We start from the raw sequence: 19,882 nt of genomic DNA on the forward strand, positions 1-19,882 counted from the left end.
AAGGCAGTCCACATGGCCATCTCCTTCAGACAAGTTTGAGGCCGCAGGTCATACACGGCCGAAACAACGACTTCTATGGGCCCACAGATGACATGATGGGGCCTGGAAAAACACTGGAACAGCAAAGGCTGCATAGAAAAACAAAGAGCAAGTTCTAAGAGAACACGAGGGGATCCCACAGTTTGGAGACAGTTGAAATCTGAAGGGAAGCCACGGGCTATTTATACTGGATGTCCTTTTGGTGCCGCCTAAAGCACCCTTTAAAGAAGTTGATAGGACACTCAGTGTCGAAGTATTCCATAGGAAAACCGCTATATTAAAGTTACCACTGTATCCCAGCCTGACTGGAAATATTGCAGCATGTGAATCCATGAACGATCCAATGCTCGAGAAGGTGTAAGATGTCTTCCTTCTCCTCCATGAGGTGAGGAAGGGTGGGAGCAAGTGAATCTAAGCAGATACAATCATCAGAAATGAATTATTTACCATAATATCATGTCTTCTGATGCTCGTTAATCTGCTTAGACTCAAATGCTGTGCACAGACTAGCGAGCAGTACCCAGAGGTGGTTATGGGATGCGAGAAGGACCAGTAGCAAAGAGGACTTGGCACCGCTTGCCCCACCAGAGAATCAGACCGAGTGTGTATATAGGCAGTAGTGTTGTGTAAAAGTGTGTACAGACCACCAGGTTGCTGCTTTGCAAATGAAAGAGGAACATTTGAAATTAATGCTATGGTAGCCCCTGTGCCCAGAGTAGTGTGCTCTAGGCGTGAAGGGCAGATCTCGCTTGGCAAGAGTGTAGCACAGTGCGATGCAGTTTACGATCCACTTTGAAATAGTAGATTTAGAAACAGGGCCCCCTTCTCTACCAGCTGCCACTGAAATGAAAAACTGGTTGGCATTTTAGAGGTTTTGTCGTTAGCAGATAATGGATCACTGCTCTCCTCAGATCTAGTGTGCAGAGGCATCTTTCTGCCACGTTACTGGGGTTCTGGAAAAAGGTGGGCAGTTCTATGGATTGGTTCACATGGAACTTTGAAATAAATGTAGGCACAAATCGTGGGCGAGTTCGCAGAACTACCTTATCCTAGTGGAAAGTTTCCATTTGCTTGAGTAGCAATATCTGTTAGGTTTCCATGCTTCCCCAAGTATGTCCATACATCTTTGAGGGAGTTGGAGGTACCCGATGACCTCAGGAGCCAGGCTGCGAAGCAGAGTTTGATGGCATGGATGTAGTGTCTCCCCTTGTCTTGTGACATGTTATAAGGGCATGGCAGCTTCCTGGGAGGGGAGGCCGACATCGCCATGAGATGGGGCCTCCAGATTCATCCTGACTGGTTCTTGGTGCACTATCCTATTGATCTGGGGTGTGGGGGAGGATGGGACAGACATTTCCCTGACCAGGTTATCCAGAGAATGTTCCCCGTGGAGCGGTTCCGAGGGTACACGGAGACATAATATCTTGGCATTGTGTGTTCTCCAGAGTTGCAAACAAGTTGATCTCTGGGAAGCCCCAGTCTGTAAAGACTGGAGAACAATGTCCTTGTGTAATCGCCACTCTTACTCTACAGGTAGTGGGAAGTCTCTGCTGCGTACGCCCGCCAGAAGATTAAGTTGCCCTAGAATGTGTTGTGACAGGAGGAACATCTTGTGTTTGAGAGCCCATTTCCATATGTTCTGTGACAGTTTGGATAGCCCTGGAGAGTGAGTGGTCCCCTTGTATGTGTCGGTAAGACATGGCCAAAGTACTGTCCGTGAGGACTAAACCGGTCTTCCCCTAGAGGTGTGTTTGGAATGCCTTCAGGGCCTTGAACACTGCTAGCAGTTCCAATTGGTGTATGTGGTTGGTTTCTACCGCTAGGGACCACACGCTGTGCGCTGAAGGAGGTGGGCCCGCCCCTGTCAGAGGAGAGCCTGGCGAGTGGCTTTTACTGTGGGGGTGGTGAAGGTTTTCCCCTGCAGGTGGTTTCCTTGACCATCACTGCAGAAACTGAACGAGGGCTGCTGGGACGACCACGAGATGGTTCCTTTTTCTGCTGGCCTAACACCATCGGCTTGAAAGCCACTCTTGCATGGGGCGCAAACGTACGTGTGGCATGGTCGCATGGCCTTGCGAATGGTCACCTCGTGACTGGCTACATAGTGAGGGATCTGGAACAGCAGGTTCTGAACCCTCTTGTTGGAGGGAAAGACTAGGCTGTGCTGGGTCCGAATTCGAGCCTCCAGAAACAGACTTGGCTGGAGTCTAGGCTGGACTGAAGGAGATCTACCGTCTTTTGGGTAGATGTTAAGCATGTTCCGTACGCATCCCCTGTTATTAGCCAGTCGTCGAGGTAATGGTAGACTGGGATGGACTGCTTGCACAGGAGAGCAGCTACTACCGCAAGTCCCTTCATGAACACCTGTGGAGCTGAGGAAATGCCAAAGGGAAGAACCTTGAACTGAGTGCGTGTCCTCTATCATGACCCTTCAGTACTTACTCTGTACTGGCAACAAACAATAAGGTATGCATATTTCATATCCAATGTTGCCATGTAATCCTGCACCAGCAGTGGGCTTACTTAATGTCATTCTGAATTTTTTGGTTTGTCATTTGTTTGCTGGGCACAAGTCTAATGCAGGGCGCATGGTGAGATCCTTTTTGGGTACAAGTACGTACACTGAATAAATACCCTTGTTTACCTGGTGAATGGGGACAAACTCTACGGCGCCCTTTTCGATCAGAATCTGCACCTCTTCCAGCAGGATTTGCATGTGTGCTGATGACAAGCATCTGCTCTTTGGTGGGTGGTATTGAGGTGGCCGATGGACCTCAAAGCAATAACTGGTTGACGGTCTTGAGCACCCACGTGTGATGCGATCCCTCCAATGCGTGAATGAATGACAACCATCACTCGACAGGGAAGACATGAGGGGACCGGACTGGCGAGTCATTTTTATGTGGAGGCCGGGGAGCCTCTTGGGGTGGAGTTTCTGATGAACCTTGTCCGGAGGACCATGGGGTGCCTCCAGCACCATATTGCCCGTGGGGCCATCGGTAAAAGAACAGACCTCGAAAGGAATGAGTTTGTACCTCTCCGCTGTTGGAAATGCTTGGCTGTAATCCAATTGAGTGATTTCAGCATCTCATGTTCTTTTTTAACCGCTAGGGAGAGCCAATTTCTGTGCTAATTCCCTTGAACTTTAGAGACTCCCAGCTCTTTTGCTGGACTTTGGGACTTCTGATTTTTATCCTAGAGTGAGAGAGAAATACATGGACTCAGTTTCTGCGATTTTGGAGTCTGACAAACACGGATGAAAATCTTGGACCCTTGAAGTGCTCGGTAAAGCCCTTTTGCAGTGCTGAAGGTCTGACTTTCGTATCGACTAGAGAAGCCCGGAACGGACGACTTCTTCCCTTGAGTTGGTGGGACCAACTGATCCCAAGACAAACTTTGCTGGTACCTCTCTCCCTGCTGGCTGTACTTCCTTGCTGGAACCGCAGAAACAAGTGCATCGTCTTTAAGCTGGACCCAAGCTCCAGGAGGATCCGGAGGACCCTCTCTAAGCAGGAGGCCACAAGCCTGGGCCACCTCAAAAGAGTGCTGGACCCCAGAAGCAAGGGACTCCATCAAATGTCCACGAACCATGGAGGTGCTATTGACCGGTAGCTGAAACCAAGTGTAGCTGACTTGGAAAGAGCCCCTAGCTGCCGTCAACCTTCGAACTGCAGTGCAGGAGTCCTCCAGACACCCTCCCTCTTGTCTCCACGATGAGGCCCAGGAACCCAGGACTGCAACCTGAACAGAAGCCAGCTGGATCCTCTTCTTCCAACCCAACGTTGGTGTCTTGACTAAAGGGGTACTTAACTTTTTTGGTCTATAGCTTGTTCTCACTGGAGACTTACAGTAGCTGTTTTTTCTGCAATTTGCTTGTAGCTTTGCCCTTCACAGGCCTAACAGCTTGTGGCCCTACAGTGACTTTCTACAAACTTAAAACATTGTGCAAGACATTTGTGCTATCTGAAGAAGTGCCTCAGCTTCTTAGACATTGTACAAAGTGACTTTGGCTGTCCTAGCTCCCTGCACACTCTTCTGACCCATTGACTTTGGTTTTAACTGTCCCTCCTCATAGGTGATGCATAAGTTTAACTTTTATTGCTGGGAACCTAGACTTCTTTGGGCGATTGTAAAGTATTCACATGCTCTGAGAACATGTTAGCCTATTTCCTTCCCTAACCTTTCCCACAACCTCAGTATTACATTATGTCTAAAAAGTGACTTTTCAATGTCCACAGTTACCTAGTAATTGAAGTCACCTCAGGCTGTAGGAAGTGTATGTGCGACATCCCAAAAGGGTATCTACTTGCTTTTTTTAAATTGGAGGAAGTGTATTTTTATCGTTGCATATTGCCCTTTCTAACGAAGGCTTATTTAAAACTGACCATTAAATATCTTACTGGAAACCTTGAGTAAAATTGTTATGTAATACTTGTAATTGTGAATCTCAGTGTTATATCTCTACAGCTCACATTTACTCCTCTTCAGGCAAGTATGGCTGCTCCCAACTTGTGTAGTACAGACCTATACCAATAGGTGGGTTACCTATTACCAAGATGACAAGTGTTAGGCAAGATTGTATGCAGTACACTCTGGGAGACTGCACCATCCTTGTACTCTTGGCAATAGTTAACCTAACCTTTGGTATAAGCATGTACTACACAAGTTGGTAGAGTGACTGAGCAGCCAGGCTTAGCTCAAGAGGGGTCAATGTGAGCTGTAGGGTTATAACAGACTCACAGTGACAAGTATACAAATCAACCCTTAATCTCATGGTTTCTTGATTAAACTATTCATTGATTTAACAGTCATTTGATTAAGCCTTCCTTAAAAGGGAGCAAAATATATAATATACTTCAGAAATACAACTCAAATTCATTAAGTCAGTAGATACCCCTTTTGGATGGCACACAGATACTTCCTACACCCTGAGGTCACTTAAATAACTAGGACACTCTGGACATTGATATATCACTGGCACATTTAGAGCAATACTGAGGCTAGTGACAAGAAAATGAGTGAATAAAACAATGGTTAACAAATATTCTTAAGCAAATAAGTACTTTTTGAACCACCCCAATGCAAGTAAATTAACCCTTTCCCAGCTACACAAGTTATGGAATGTGTGACTTTTGTTGAGGGATTGTTAAACCACAAAGTCAGAGGACAGAAGAGTTTCTGTGAGCGAGGACAGCCAATGTCAATTGAGCAAGAGTCTAGTTGAGCTGAATCACTTCTTGAAGTCAAGTAAAAAAGTCTTGCAATGTTTTAGAAATCTTTGTAGAAAATACAATCACTGTTGGGCCACAAGCTGGAAGGCTTGTGAGGAACAAAGCTGCAAGCAACTCAGCAAAAACCACCAAGACAAGTATCAACTGAGCGCTAGCAAGGCTACACAACAAGTAGTAAGTTCCCCATAATTTACAGTATCTTCGGTCTGAAGAAATTGGTTCCAGCTGGTCTCTGCTTCATTTGTACTATGGCAGATACTGTTCCAGGACCTCAGTCGTGGGCACAAGAGGGACGACGTCTGGGGAATCCTGCACTATGAATTGAAGGTCAGCGGCAGCAATGGGCAAACTTCAGATAAGCAGCACTTGTCGGTTTCAGCTTCTCGCAAATAGGACCACTGTGGTTCTCAGATACCTTGTGGTCTTTCCTCGCATCTGGGGTCCGGCACTCGGTTGAGGTGGCCGAGGCTTGGTCAGTCCTGCTTCATGGGAGTCCGGAGGATCTTCCTAGAGCTTGGGTCAGACTTAAAGACAACACACTTGAGTCTGGTGTTCCTCTCCCTGGCAATCTGTTCCTGCAGCAACAACGGAAGTGCAGCCAGCTCAGAGGATTTCCAGATGAGTTAGTCTTAGGGTCGATTGGTCCCACCAACCCAAAGAGAAGTCATCATTTGCAGTGCTCCTCTAGTCAAAGCGAATTCAGAGCTTCAGCATGGCAGCAGGGCATCACCGGGCAAACCAATGTTCCAGGAGTTGCAGCAGGTGTCTCTTCCAAGTTCTTACTTTGATTCCTTCGTCCAGTGGTCGAGTGCCTTCCAAGAAAAAGACTGCCTTTTATGCAGGTTTCTCCCATTCATCCCAGTCTAGTTGTCAATCCCACAACAACAGAGTGGCTGTCCTCGGAGGACAGCCAGCCAATCGCGCTGTGGTAGATCTGAAAAGGAAAGGGGTGGGGGTGAGTTAGTGGGAATGAGCAGGATAAGTGCAAGAGAGCAGTGATGTGCTGTTGGCAGCTTCAGTTCGGCAAACAACGTTAGCTGAGCTTGTGGGGGCTTTCCCGTCAGCAGCCGTCCTATGCTGTTGAGCGAAGCCATGTGTGGTTTATTTTGTTGTTGCGGTTTAGTGAAGTTTGTGCGGTTTGTTCTGCTTTAGGGTTGTGGTTGTGTTCGGTTCGAGGTGTATGCAGAGTGGGCGGTTGGTTATTGGCCTCGCTACGTAGAAGTGATATGTGCTAAATTTCCACATTTTCTCTAGATGTGGCGCGTGAATCTCTCTGAATTTCTATTTAGATCCAGCACTGGCCAATATTCACAATCCTGTCTATATATGACGCATTTGCAGACATTCACAGATCCAAGTCTGGCACTGGTCGACATTCACAGATCCAAGTCTGGCACTGGTCGACATTCACAGATCCAAGTCTGGCACTGGTCGACATTCACAGATCCAAGTCTGGCACTGGCCGACATTCACAGATCCAAGTCTGGCACTGGCCGACATTCACAGATCCAAGTCTGGCACTGGCCGACATTCACAGATCCAAGTCTGGCACTGGCCGACATTCACAGATCCAAGTCTGGCACTGGCCGACATTCACAGATCCAAGTCTGGCACTGGCCGACATTCACAGATCCAAGTCTGGCACTGGCCGACATTCACAGATCCAAGTCTGGCACTGGCCGACATTCACAGATCCAAGTCTGGCACTGGCCGACATTCACAATTCTATCTAGATTTGACCCAGGTTCGTGTTCACAATTTTATCTAGTTGTGAAGCAGGTTAGTGATAATATCCTGGTCTGCTATGGTCTGAGTGGCAGGGCTTCTGGAGTAGAGTGATTGCCCAGGCGCCACCAATCTTGATTGTTGCTGCTGGTTGGCAGCTGGCTGCTGGTCTCCCCTGCCAACACCTGTAGACAATTGGGAGCCGCCCTTTGCCTTGGGGCCCTCCGCACAGGGGCTGGCGGGCCGAGGACTACCCTGTGAAGGAGGTTTAAAAGCTCTGAGGTGGCCTATCGGGGAGGAAGGGCAGCTGGGAGGCGGGCAGAGGGAGGAATGGGACAAGGAAACACAGAAGGTCAGAGGAAATGCAAGAGTGGACGCAAGGCCCAGAGGGGCACAACAAAGGATTTCAAACAATGTATGGGGCCCAGGAGGGTAGTGGTCGGAGGCTACTCACCTGACCAACGCCCGATGTTCGCCAGCCAGGGGTGCATTGGTGGGGGCCGATGTCCTGGTCGGTTCAATCCTGCTTGGAGGTTAGCGTGCCGCTTTGGGGTCCTTGATGGCAGCCACCTCTGGAGGCCTTCGAGCGACCTCCCGGTGGCTTCCTGGGACGAAGAACAGGAGGGTTGTCGGAAAGAGGATGAGCCCCCGCCAAAACTTTTCGAAGACCTGCTAGACTTCCCTTCTGAGGAACGAAAGGACGGCCCGTGTTGTTGCAGAGTGCCCAAAGCATGGGCCGTCTCCGTGTCGGTCTTGATGGCCTGGAGGGATTCATCGATCTTACAGAATAGGTTGTCTCCCAACAGCTTGTCCAGGACCCTCGTCTGGACCTCCTGCCTAAAGTTGGTGGCCTTGAGCCAACCATGACGGTGAAGGCAGCTGCCGAGACCCGAGAGGCCGGCAACGGTTAAGACCTCAGACACTTGGTCACAGACTCCGGCAACCGGTACTTCTTTTCCAAGTCTGTCTCTTTGGTGGGGCTGAGGGGTTATTCAGCAGCACCAGCCCCTCCGCCCAGACGTTATCCAGGAGCAGTACTGAGGATAGTCTTCCTCTTAGCCTCCCGGCGTTCGAGGAAGCCACCCTCCTCTGGCGTGAGCTGGAAAAGCTGACGCCCGGGCAATCATGGAATGAAAAGATCCCACTTCATCCGGTGGGTACACTCTTGGCGCTGAGGAAGCAGGATCTCCTATTCCTGCATCATGGTCCGTACGAGTCACTGTCTCCGGGCCCGCAAGGGAGGGGCGTGGGCGGCAGTTAGGGGGGCGCAACTGTTGGAATGAAGGTGTAGGATGTCTCTTCTTCGCCTGTGGTTGCCCCAGTGTCAACGGGGTCACCAGTGGTGCCACTGGGGGTGCTGTCGGTCACCTCCTCTGAATCTCCCAGACAAGCGTGTGGAGGGCCAAGAAGCTATCCTGCAATATGTCTCTAGGAGGGACCCAGAAACAGGATTGCTGGGCCCAGAGCCCGTGTCATCCCAGTCTACCATGTTACCACCTTCGGCAGGTGTCTCCCCGACGTTCCCATCATCACTACCATAGATGGAAAGTCTTGACAGATGAAGAAATGGCCATGGCCTGTAGTTTTTCTGTCCCTCTTCTCTTCGGGCCCCAAAGGGTCGTTCCTGGGCTAAGCTCTGGCATTCTCTTCACCATAGTCTTTCCTATTGGCTCGAATGAAAACTCTATTCTGGGAAAGACACTCAGGCTGCCACCGGGGCACCCTGGACTGGTCCGCTCCTTTTACCTTTGAAAGGGAGGCCTCACCAACTCTATAGACGACGATTTGGCCTGGATCACCTCGGCCTTCACGGGCAGGTCGGCTACCTTGTCCTGCTTGGCCTTCTTCACGGGCAGCTCAGACACTTTGCCCTACTTGGCCTTCTCTGGTGTCTCCCACAGCTTCCCGGGGGGTAGCAAACTTCCTCTTGGATGAAGAGCTATAGCGGTGGCTGGAGATCAAGGCAGACAGACAAAACGCGCCCCGACCATTGCAGGACCCACATGCACGCTGACCCAGACGGAAGCTGACTTCCAGTGCTTGGCCTTGTGTTGGGCCCCCACCGATGGAGCGCCCTCAAAGGACTTAAAACCTGCTCAGGTTGGCTGAATCCGGAAGAGGCATGCCCCTGTGAATCACCTGGGGGGTAGAGGCCCTGGTCTTAAGCCATGCTGCCAACTGGACAGGTCGATCCTTCATCGTGTGCTTGGTGAAGGCACGGCAGATCTCACAATCTTCTTTATGCGTCGGGTGTAGACAATACAGGCACTGGGAATGCTTGTCATCGGTAAAAACATTCTGCAAACTGCAGGTGCTGCACAGCTTCAAGAGGGAAGCTCTGTCCTTCTCCGAAATTATCTGGCGTGGTGTACGCCTGAAGAACGTTTGGAAGCTGCCAAGAACAAACACTAGATTATTTCTGCCTTTGAGGGGCGATTAAAGATGCCAAAAAACAGGTGCAGCCGGCCTCTGGCAACAGCGTGTCTGGCAGGGCAGGAAGCGAGGGATGTTCCCGAAACTTTGAAGACAGCCAGCCTGCTGTGTGAGTGACAGCTAGGCTGCAAATGAGTGGGATAAACTTGCATAAAAAGGTCTTCTGCAAGGAAGGCAGAGTCAACCACTGGACTAAGGAACTGAAGAATAAACTGGAAGAGAAGCTAGCTGCACCCTCCTGGACCCTTGGTTTGCTCGGTGAAGCCCTGCTGCAGTGCTGAAGCTCCACATTTCTAAATTGGCTAGAGGAGCCCGGAAAGGACTTCTTCCCTTGTGTTTGTGGGACCAACTGACCCCAAGACTAACTTGACTGGAACCCCTCTCCCTGCTGGCTGTACAACTTTGCTGCTGCTGGAACCAAGCGCCAGGTGACAAACGCCAGCATCGAGTGGATTGTTTTTAAGCCGTGCCTGAGCTCCAGGAAGATCCCAAACAGGACTAGCCAAGCCTGAGCCACCTCAGAATAATGGACCCCAGAGGCAAGGAGAGCCCATAAGGGGTATAAGAACCATGGTAGTGCCATTTGTGAGTAGCTGAAACCGTGAAGTGCTGCTGATCTGAATTGTGCCCATTGCTGCCACTGACCTTCGAAACATAGTGCAGGAGTCCCCAGACATCCTCCCTCTTTTCCCATGACCGAGGCCCAGGAAGAGGATCTGCAAGATTACAACAGGAACAGAAGCCAATGGAACTTTTTCTTCAGATTCAAGGTACTGTGCAACTAGGGGTACTTACCTATTGTGTGTAGTTTGCTTGCTCTCACTGGAGATTTGCATTTGCTGCCCTTTGCAGAGTTGCTTGCAGCTTTGCTTTTCACAAGCCTCCCAGTATTTGGCCAAACGGTGATTCTTTTCAACAAACTCCATTTAACATTGTGCAAGACTTGGGCCATCTTCAAGAAGCAAGAAGTGCCTCAGCTTCCCTAGACTTTGCTCAATTGACATTGGCTGTCCAGGCTCCCCGACAAATCATCTTACCCCCCACTCCCCAGACTGTTTTGATCTATCCATCAAAGTCATACATATCTTACTTGTATAGCTGGGAAAGGGTTAACCTATATTTCATTGGGTGATTTAAAAGTGCTTACCTGTTTTGAAAAACTTGTTAACCTCCGTTTCCTTCCCTAACCTATTCCTTTTTCCACACCCTCATTATTGCATTAAGTGTTAAAAGTGCTATATCAATGTCCACAGTGTCCTGCCAATTGAAGTCACCTGAGGGTGTAGGAATTGTGTATGTGTGACACATTCCAAAAGGCTATCTACATACTCAACTGAAGTAGTTTATTTTTGATGTGTACTTTATTGTTGCCTATTGCCCTTGCTAATGACGGCTTATTTTAAAACTGACTTAAAACTATACAAAACCTTGAGTATACGGCCTATACCAAATGGTTGGGCAGTTCAACATCCAGCCTCCCAGTTTGAACTGGATTTTCGCAGGCAAGAAGGCAAAGGGGCTGCCAAGTTTTGGACTCACCCTTGGGTGCCTTTACCACAGCTGTGCAGGCAGGCCACAGTAAAAGTGCACCAAATTTGTAAAAAGGTTTGCTGCCACCACCCATTTACAGTGCTAGTGAAAGGGCTGCATTGCATCTCCCCAGCACTGCACATAAGGTTACCCTAACAATGTAGAAGGTGAAGACATTTTTACCCTTGGGAACTGTATTCTCACAAGGTTAACTAGAGAAAGTAAAGGGGAGATCAAAGGGTGACCCTGTAACAATAGAAAAGGTATATACCGAAAGTTGTCAGGATTAAAAAGGACACCATAGAGTTTTAAAAATTACCCATAAAAAAAAAAAGTAAAAGGATACCAGTGTGTGTAAAAGGTTCCCACTCACTGAGTTAAGGAAAAATAATCTACCAGTCCAGAAGAAAGTTCTGGGGTTCTCACGTAGATTTAGCTGTAAAGTTCAAATCGTACTCAACACATTTGCCATTAGTATACAGAGAACCTACAAAAAATGAGGGTCTAGCTGGGCACACATCAAGTCTCTGGCGCTAGCACAACCTGAACCATCAAAAGCACCCGCCGACGGGCTGGACCTCCAGGCTGCCAACTAGAGCCTAGCCAGCCCACCCAAGTCCTAACCTGGCAAAGTGAACATGCATCTAAAAGTTAATTCCTGCAATCTCCCAAACAAAAAGCGCATTGATGAATAAAATACTTGGTTCTAAAAATGGCATTAAACACTAAAAACAAAAAGCAGTTGTGCACCGGGAAAAATTTAACATTGTTCACTGTCACCAATCCATTTAAGGATTATCATTAAAAAAAGCTTAAGGAATGCAGCTAGACAAAAAGGGAAATGAGAATACAAAAGAACCCTGCAGCACACCACTGTAAGGTAATGTTCCTAGAGTTAAATATTGCAGAACAGAACTTTGGGAAGCAGCCCTACAACAGTAGCCTTACAACTCCCCAATGGCACAAAAACAAAATGGACCCGAGCCGGCAAGTGGAGCTAAAAAGGCTTTACTTATTCAAATGTTGGTCAGAATTTCCAGACAAAGCAACTGGGGGCTTAAGTTGCAATCTCTGGTGGGAAATCCAACATTAAGAAAAAGAAATTTGAATCCAACTAGGGGTGAACGGCTCGCTGAAGCCTAAACAATACCAATGTCCCACACCACAGCAAACTTCAGTTGTCAACAAAAGTCACGCTGAGGTCACAAATGGGGTGCATTAAAGCAGATATTGCATGCTGTGGTACTCCCATGATCTCTGGTCAACATGCTCCTCCCTGAATTAACGTCATCGATTAGATTCCTTTGAAAATTCAAGCTAAACTGATGTGCATGTGGACTGCGAGAAATGTTTAGACAGCACAGTTAGCCTTACATTGCACAGCTTTTGGAGTAAGACTAAAATACCAAAAAACAATGCCTCCACATACAAGAGTAAATGTCCACATTAATGTCCACCCCACAAATAGGATTTGAAATAAAAAAGTAAATGGATATTTCATGGGCATACTCATCTTACCATTATTGGCTTGCCCTGAAAGGTTTTTACCTCTTCCCTTAGGTATTTAAATGCCTGTGTAAAAGAAAAAAAAGTGTTATTACAAAAATTGAAGCGGTTTGCTGAAAAGCACAAGCTTTCTATATATAGGACAAAAACAGAACTTAATTTAACTGTCAGCTAACAGTGGGCTGAAAACTAGATCAAGGTAAAAAGCATTGTGGTTAAAGGGGACCTATGGAAACAAGTACACCGATCGACATGATTTTTTTGGGAGTGGTTCTTAGGTCTGTGAAACATTAAAAATCGTTTCAGCTGCTCTGGAAGGCAGGGCTTCAGGTCTAATGCTACAGCCACAAGGTCTCAAACACAAAAGCTAAGGTACATTTATAATACATGAAACACTAACTGCAAGCCCAAAGCTGCTCATTTGGACCCAGTGATTTAGGGTACTAATGTGGAATGTGGCTGCTTGCCAGACTAACCATTGAGTGGAAGGATTGCACTAACAAATGAATACTCAACCTTCACTTGATCCAGTCATTACACATTTTACAACACACCCTAACAGTCGAAGTTCTATATGACACTGGCCTGCTCTGTGCAAATTCCCTTTAATCCGAGAGACCCCCCCCCCCACCAGCACTCATACTGGACTATGGATAATCTTGATTTTGTCATTCACTCATTCTCTGACTGGGATCTGTATTCTCCTTTTGATGGAGTTTGGTAACCTCCATATGTGAATACAGGCATCTGCTTTTTACTTAGTTTCACACAGCACCCTCTGCAGTGCCACTGAGGAGTCTGTGGGTCCAGCACACACCACCTTATGTAGGATGCCAGGGGTGGGGGGGTGGAGTTTACATTGTCACTTCTCCCACTGATGTACATTTTTTCTACAAAAGACCACTGGTCTTCCAACTGGGGAGTGCTCCCCCTGGTGGGGCCCAGGGATGACAGGGGGCGCAAAGCCCACAGCTTGAAGCCCCATATACAGTTGCTAAGCCTAACTAAGCCCATCAGCGTGCATGTGCGAATGGGGCTTGAGGCAATACAGAGCAGCACTTTGGAAGCAAATAAACACAGCCAGGAAGCAACTTCATGGTTTTATTTAATTAACTGGTGCAGTGAAAACACTAGGTAGGGATGAGGAAGGCAGAGAGGCACTGATCCATGCCTCTTCCTGTGTAGGGGACATAGAAAAATAGGAGAGTGCAATGAGTGGTGTAAACTGAAAGGGGTGCATAGTAATGAGGAAAATACTTGAAGGGGCTTGACAGACCAAATGGAAAGAGTTAACAGTGAAAATAGGAAAGGAGGAGATTAAAGAACCGAAGGGAAAGATTAAAGAAGGACAAGTGGAGTGAAGGAGAAATAGTGGAAATAACAGGAAAGGGAGAGAAAACGAGCAGAACAGCATGAAAGAAGAGAAACAGAATGGGATAGAGAAAAAGTGGAGAAAGAACAGCACTGAAATGAACAAGAGGGAGATGGAGAATCCAAATCGGAGAGTGGGACAATGAGAAGGAACCAGAAAAACGGCGAGATCATGAGGAGTGAACGCGAGTGAGGGGCAAGAGACAGAAAGGAGAGGATGCCAGTGAAAAAGGAGACTCCGTTGAAGAGTGAAGAAAAAAAAATGTGTAAGACACTGAGGGCGAGACAATGAGAACTGAACAGAGCAAAACATTCCACTAAAGTGAGAGGACAGACTGAAAGGAATGCAGGAGAACAGAAATTAAAGGTGATGGGAGATAGATATAGATAGCGAAGCAGAAGGATAAAGGAGAGTGGCTTAAAACAAAATGAACAGGAAAAGGAATGGATAGAAGACACGGGTAAGGAAAAGAAAAAATAGAAGAGAAAGAAGGGGCTGAAATAGCTGAATGTGGAATGAATGCAAGGATTAGAGGTGTCAAAACAAGAGGGAGAGACGAATTGGAAACAAAGTATTGGAGGCAAAAAGATAAGCGAGGGAGTGAACGGGAGAACCTAGGGAGATTGCAAAAAGGCAAGGTGAGACAGCACAAGATTCAGGATTTGCAAGGGTGAAAATAGAGACAAGATGCAGAACAAGGATGTGAGTGTTGAGAAGAGAAGGGGATGGAGAGTGAAGAATGGAGGGATACAAGAAAGGGAGAGGGGCCATGGGAAGGGGAGTGAAGATGGAAGTAATAAGCAAGTAGGGAGCGACCGTAATAAATCCAAAAAAAGAATATCTAACTTTGTATGAAAGTCTATGGTTATGCTGCATTATTTAATTTCCCCTCCTTGATGAGCAACCTTTATTTATGGTGTATTAAAAAAATCATGAGTTACTCACCATAGTGACTAAAGTACTTAGTCCCCTTTCCTGTATACATGTGTGACCCTTCCAAGGGAAGAGACAGAACCTTTTTCACCAGAAAAAAAACCTGACCCTTTAAATTTAGAGGCGCGCAGGGGTGAAGCCTTGGGCGCATGGGCTACCCTGTCTACGCCCCCGGCACAACTCCTCAGTCCCCATTGACACATTGACAACCTTTAACATTGCCTAATGACACCAGTATTATTAGGGTGGATGGTAGGACGTATGGAGGAAAGGGGACTTAGTCACTACGGTGAGTAACTCATAATTACTCTTCCGTCCCCTTTCCTATATACTGCAAGGGCGATTACAACTGAATGTAGCCCCAGGGTGGAGAGGAGATCCTCCTTAAGCAAATATATTCCTTAGAACCGCCTGTCCAAAGGCAAAGTGATTTAGAGCCGGCGTCCAAACAGCAATGCTTACAGAAAGCCGAATGGGTGGCCCCAGGTAGCCGTCCTGCTTATGACTTGCCACGGAACCTGAAGGCAATGGCCGTGGCCTTGGCTCTGACCGCATGACTGTGCATATTGGCTGGCAGTGGCTTGTGCTGCCCCTCATAGGCCTCTTTGATGGCCGCAACCATCAACCGTGCAATAGAAGCCTTGGATGCCCGATAACCGGATCCCCCCAAAGGTGACAAAGTGTTTCCAACTTGCAGAAGCACTTGGTCCTGTGCAGATAGAATATCAGAGCGCGCCTGACATCCAGACAGCGCAAGACCCTGAGCCTCGAACTTGGGGTCAGCGAAGAATATAGGTAAGACTATTTCCTCATTTAGGTGGAAGGTACCTTAGGGCGGAACGCCGGGAGAGTCGGCAGGACGACCTTATGCCTGTAGAAATTGGTCTACGGTTCTGAGGCCACCAGAGCCTGGATCTCGCTGACACTGCGAGCAGAGGGAAAGTCGCACCAGCAAAGCAGTCTTAATGGTGACCAGCCTGATGTTTGCAGACGCCATTGGCTCGAATGGTGTGTGCGCCAAGGTGCCCAACACCACATTGAGGTCCCAGACAGGGTGTGTCCTCTTAATGGGCGGGTAAAGTCCGGACAATCCTGCCAGATGTTTGACAATCGGGTTGGAGGAGAAGACCTCCTCCTCTGAATTTCTGTAGGCCCCTATGGCTGCCAGGTAAGTGCGACTTGTGTCCACCTGAACGCCTGAGTGCGCAAGGTACAACGAGAAGGAGAATACATGGTCCAGTGTGCACGTAAGGGGTGGGGGTCGATCTCCTTAGGAGTCCACCCAGTGACAGAACCGGCTCCATTTGCTTTTATATTGGATCCTTGCTCCTGGTGCCCTGAATGATCTCCAGGTTAACCTGTGATAGGCTCAGGTGCTTCAGAGTGGTCAGCTCAGGAACCATGCGGCGATGCTAACTTCTAGGTGTGGGGTGGAAGACTCTCCCCCATGCTGAGACAGGAGAGGAGCGGACCCAGCGGAAGGTGAATGGGTGGTTTGTCCGTGAGGCTGAGCAGTTTGAAGAACCACGGTCTCACTGGCACCAGGGAGCCATCAAGATGATACTGAGGTGGCAAGCTTCCATCATCTTGCGGTGTACCCTGGGGATCAGGGGTGTGGGAGAAAAGGCATATGTTGTCATGCCTTCCCATTGAATCTGCATTTGGGTCTCCTAGAAGACTAAGCACAGGGAGTTTCAGGCACCTCCTTCACTTCCTGCCCACCCCAGACAACCTGGTTTGGCGCTCAGAGAAAAACGCTAGAAGGATCTTTCCATGAAGAAATGGTGAAAAAAGAAGACCGGGACCTGTTCAAACAAAGGAGCTTCAGGCGACATCTTGAAAAACATGGCTCCCGTGATTTTTAGCTACCGGTGTTCGCGATCGGGAAAAATGATCCTAGTTCGTTGTAAAACTACCGCCACCAGCCTTTTCATTAAGAAAATATAGCATTTGACTGCTACATTAGTGTTTAGACACAGGGGATACTATGTAGTAACCCCTCAAGCACTCCATTGTAAGATAGTGTGTGCTGGGTCTATGAATTTAGAAAAGACTAGTAAAGTCAATTTCACTTTACATTCTCTGGGAAACAGTAGTTCAACTCTGAGAAGTTATTTAAACATTTGGGAAGTCTAAAAGACATCCCTGTGTCACTGCACTGAGGGTGCTGTGTAACATGAAGATAACTATGGAGTCATCTAAAACTCCATAATCAAAGAACACGAATGTAAAACGCACATCAAAATACGAAAGAGTGGGGAAAAAAGGCTCACACTCTTTCCAGATTAAAAAAAATCCAAGTCCTCAAAATTCAGCAAAGTTGCTGGGGGTCTCTAAGGTGAAGGGAATTAGCACATTTATGAGAATTCTTCCTAACACAGGGCTTCTCTGTCGAGGTGGACTTGGCCATTCTGACCTGCAGCAGGGCTTCACTGGGCAGACCAACAGTCCAGGAGTTGCAGCAGCCGTCCTCTTCAAGCTCGTCTTTGGTTCTTTCGTTCCAGTGGTCAACTCTGCCTTCTAAGCCAAGAGACTTGCCTTTTATTCAGTTCTCCCCCATTCATTCCAGCCTTGCTGTCACTCACCCTGCAGGGTGGCTGTCCTTGCCAGACAGTCAGCAAGCCAATCACGCCAGAATGCATTTGGGCCTCCAAGGAGACTAAACACAGGGAGTTTTGGGCACCTTCATCACTTCCTGCCTACCCCAGACACTCAGGCACCAGTGGCGGTCTTCAGTCCTGAAGCCCGCCAAAGGCGAATGAACAAAGAGACCAAACTCAGTTTGGCGCGCAGAAACACTCTAGAAGGATCTTTCCACAAAGAAAAGGCAAAAAAAGAAGACTGGGACCAATTTTTACATAGGGGGCTCAGACGCCATCTTGAAAAACATGGTTTCCGCGATTTAACGTTACCGGACCTACAAATAGTTTGCAGTTGGGAAAAATCATGGTAGTTTGTTGTAAAACCACTGCCACCAGCCATTCTGAGGGGAAGGTATCTTGACATAGGGGATACTAAGTAACCCCTGCAGCACTATTGTAAGATAGGGTGTGCTGGGTCCAGGAATTTAATAGACAGTCAATTTCACTTTACTTACTTCTGGGAAACAGTTTATCCCAGAGAAGGTATTTAAACCTTGGGAAATCCTGAAAGGCTTTCCTGTGCCACTGCACGGAGGGTGCTGTGTGACAAATGAAAACATGATGCCTATAGAGTTGGTTAGACTTGAGGTTGAGGATGGAGAGGTCCAACAACTTGCGCCAGTCTGGTTCTTTTTTGTATGGCAAAATCATGGAATAGAAGCTCGCCGTTTGCAAGCGGTTCTTATCCAATTCCTCGTCTGTGGTAGAGTGGAAGCGGTAACTACCCTCGAACGGAAGGTCCAATATGCGATCCTGGACATCAGGGTTAAACTTAGTAGCGCAAAGCCAGGCCGTCCTCATGTTTGTGGCGATGCAGATGGCCCGGCAAGAGGCATCTGTGGGCCACTGTGGACTCCATGTCATCTTGCACTACCAGACTATTTTCCTAGAGCCGCCATGAAGCGTGCCTAGCTCTGCACCGGAAGCTCTGCAAGTCTGCCATTTCCCGTCACAACCTCTGGTTAGTGGCTAGCAGCATGGCATCTGTGTTGGCTTGACGCAGGTTCTGGGAGGTGTTCGAGTACAGCTTTTTCCCAGTACTCCTCCAAGATCTTCTCTTTGCCTAGCAGCGCCGAGGACAACTGAGGCTTGGAGTACAGTGACGCTGCAGCGATTACCGACGAGTGCAGTTGGGGGTGCGTTGACAGCAAGAGTGTATTCCCCCTCCATCTATCTATACTTGGCATTGAGGTGCCCATTGAAAGGCTGGGTCAAGTGTGGCTTGAGCCAGCCCTGGTTGGCCAGAGCGACTTAGTCCTCCTGGATCAGGATACCCGTCTTGGTAGGGGGTGTTAGGGAGAGGACCTATTCCAAGACCGCCTCCTCAGGCTGCTCTACCTCAGGATGAGGAAGGGCCAGATATTCTGCCAAGCCCGTCATGAAAGGCCTTCGCTGACTGCGTGTCAGGGTGGTCCTCATCTGTATGCGCCTGGCTGTCAGGCTGGTCGACCGTGGGAGGAGTGCTGGGCGCCGTGAGCTGCAGTGTGGAGACGGAGGCTGCTGCAGAGATTGGCTCGGAACCGGCTGAACTGGGGGCGGTTTCAATGGAGCCGGCAGCGGGGCTGCGCTGGGGCCTGTGGTGCTGGAGCCATGGGAGGAATGACTAGGCGCCGGTGGAGTGACCGGAGGGAGCAAGTCCCTGACTGCATCCTTCAGGATGGCACCCACTTGGGTGGGTTTGCATCAGCCCCAAAAACCTTTTCAAAGAACCTGTCCTCGGAGGCTGACAAGGAGGCAGGGGATACTGAGAGTGGCTGGGGCTGCAGCATACTCAGTCTGGGTTGCCGGGGGAACCTGCCCCCTGCACTACTGATGGATACACAGTAGGCCACATACCTGGTTGACACCAGTCCCACCTTGAAACTTGTTCAACCGCCTGCTCTGTTCCTAGCAGTGGCATTGGACGAGTGGCCATGTTGTCTGGCATGGCTGCCATTTTGTCGGGCTGTGTGCCAGAGTCGTGGTGCATGGCCTTCTGGACACGGCCTCACCAAAGACTCTTGGTGTTGGAACATGAAGCCTATCCGGCACCTCAGGTCTAGACCTGGAAGGCGTACCGCCCTCGGCACTGTCGTCGGTAGTGCTGCATGCAGGCGCCCCCCTCGGCCATGGTGCTGGTACTAGGAAGAAGCCCCTCAGGTGTTGACCCAGTAGAAAAACCTTGCGGTCCCTCAGCACTGATACCGGTAGGGTCCGGAGACCCCCTCGGCCATAAGGCCGGTAGCTGGGTTAGCATCAATGCGTGTGCTGGTAACAGAACTCGAGCGGTTCCTCCCACTTCGACATTTCCTCGGGCAGGAGTCACCTTTATGAGGTGCGATGGAAAATAACGGCCCTCCCTTGGGCCTTGATCTCTGCTGGACAAACAAGTCCTCTGGAGGAGACTCTTGTAAGAGTTTCCTCCACCTGGCTAGCCTGTTCAGTGCACGTGGAGTCAAGAGTCGCACGCAGTGCAACCCTCCCAGCCGTGG

The 19,882-nt window shown here is 48.7% G+C and overlaps 1 protein-coding gene across 1 annotated transcript in view; it reads right to left on the reverse strand.

Moving 5' to 3' along the window:
* LARP4 (La ribonucleoprotein 4) overlaps positions 1-19,882 on the reverse strand; it is a 615,863-nt gene that overhangs the window by 301,093 nt on the left and 294,888 nt on the right. Inside the window, exon 8 of the mRNA XM_069653450.1 lies at positions 12,477-12,530. Coding sequence (XP_069509551.1) covers positions 12,477-12,530 — 54 coding nt within the window. The remainder of the gene's footprint in view (positions 1-12,476; positions 12,531-19,882) is intronic.

The sequence above is a fragment of the Ambystoma mexicanum genome, chromosome 3q, assembly GCF_040938575.1.
Source record: "Ambystoma mexicanum isolate Mex_15411 chromosome 3q, UKY_AmexF1_1, whole genome shotgun sequence".
In the NCBI taxonomy this organism is placed as follows: Eukaryota; Metazoa; Chordata; class Amphibia; order Caudata; family Ambystomatidae; genus Ambystoma; species Ambystoma mexicanum.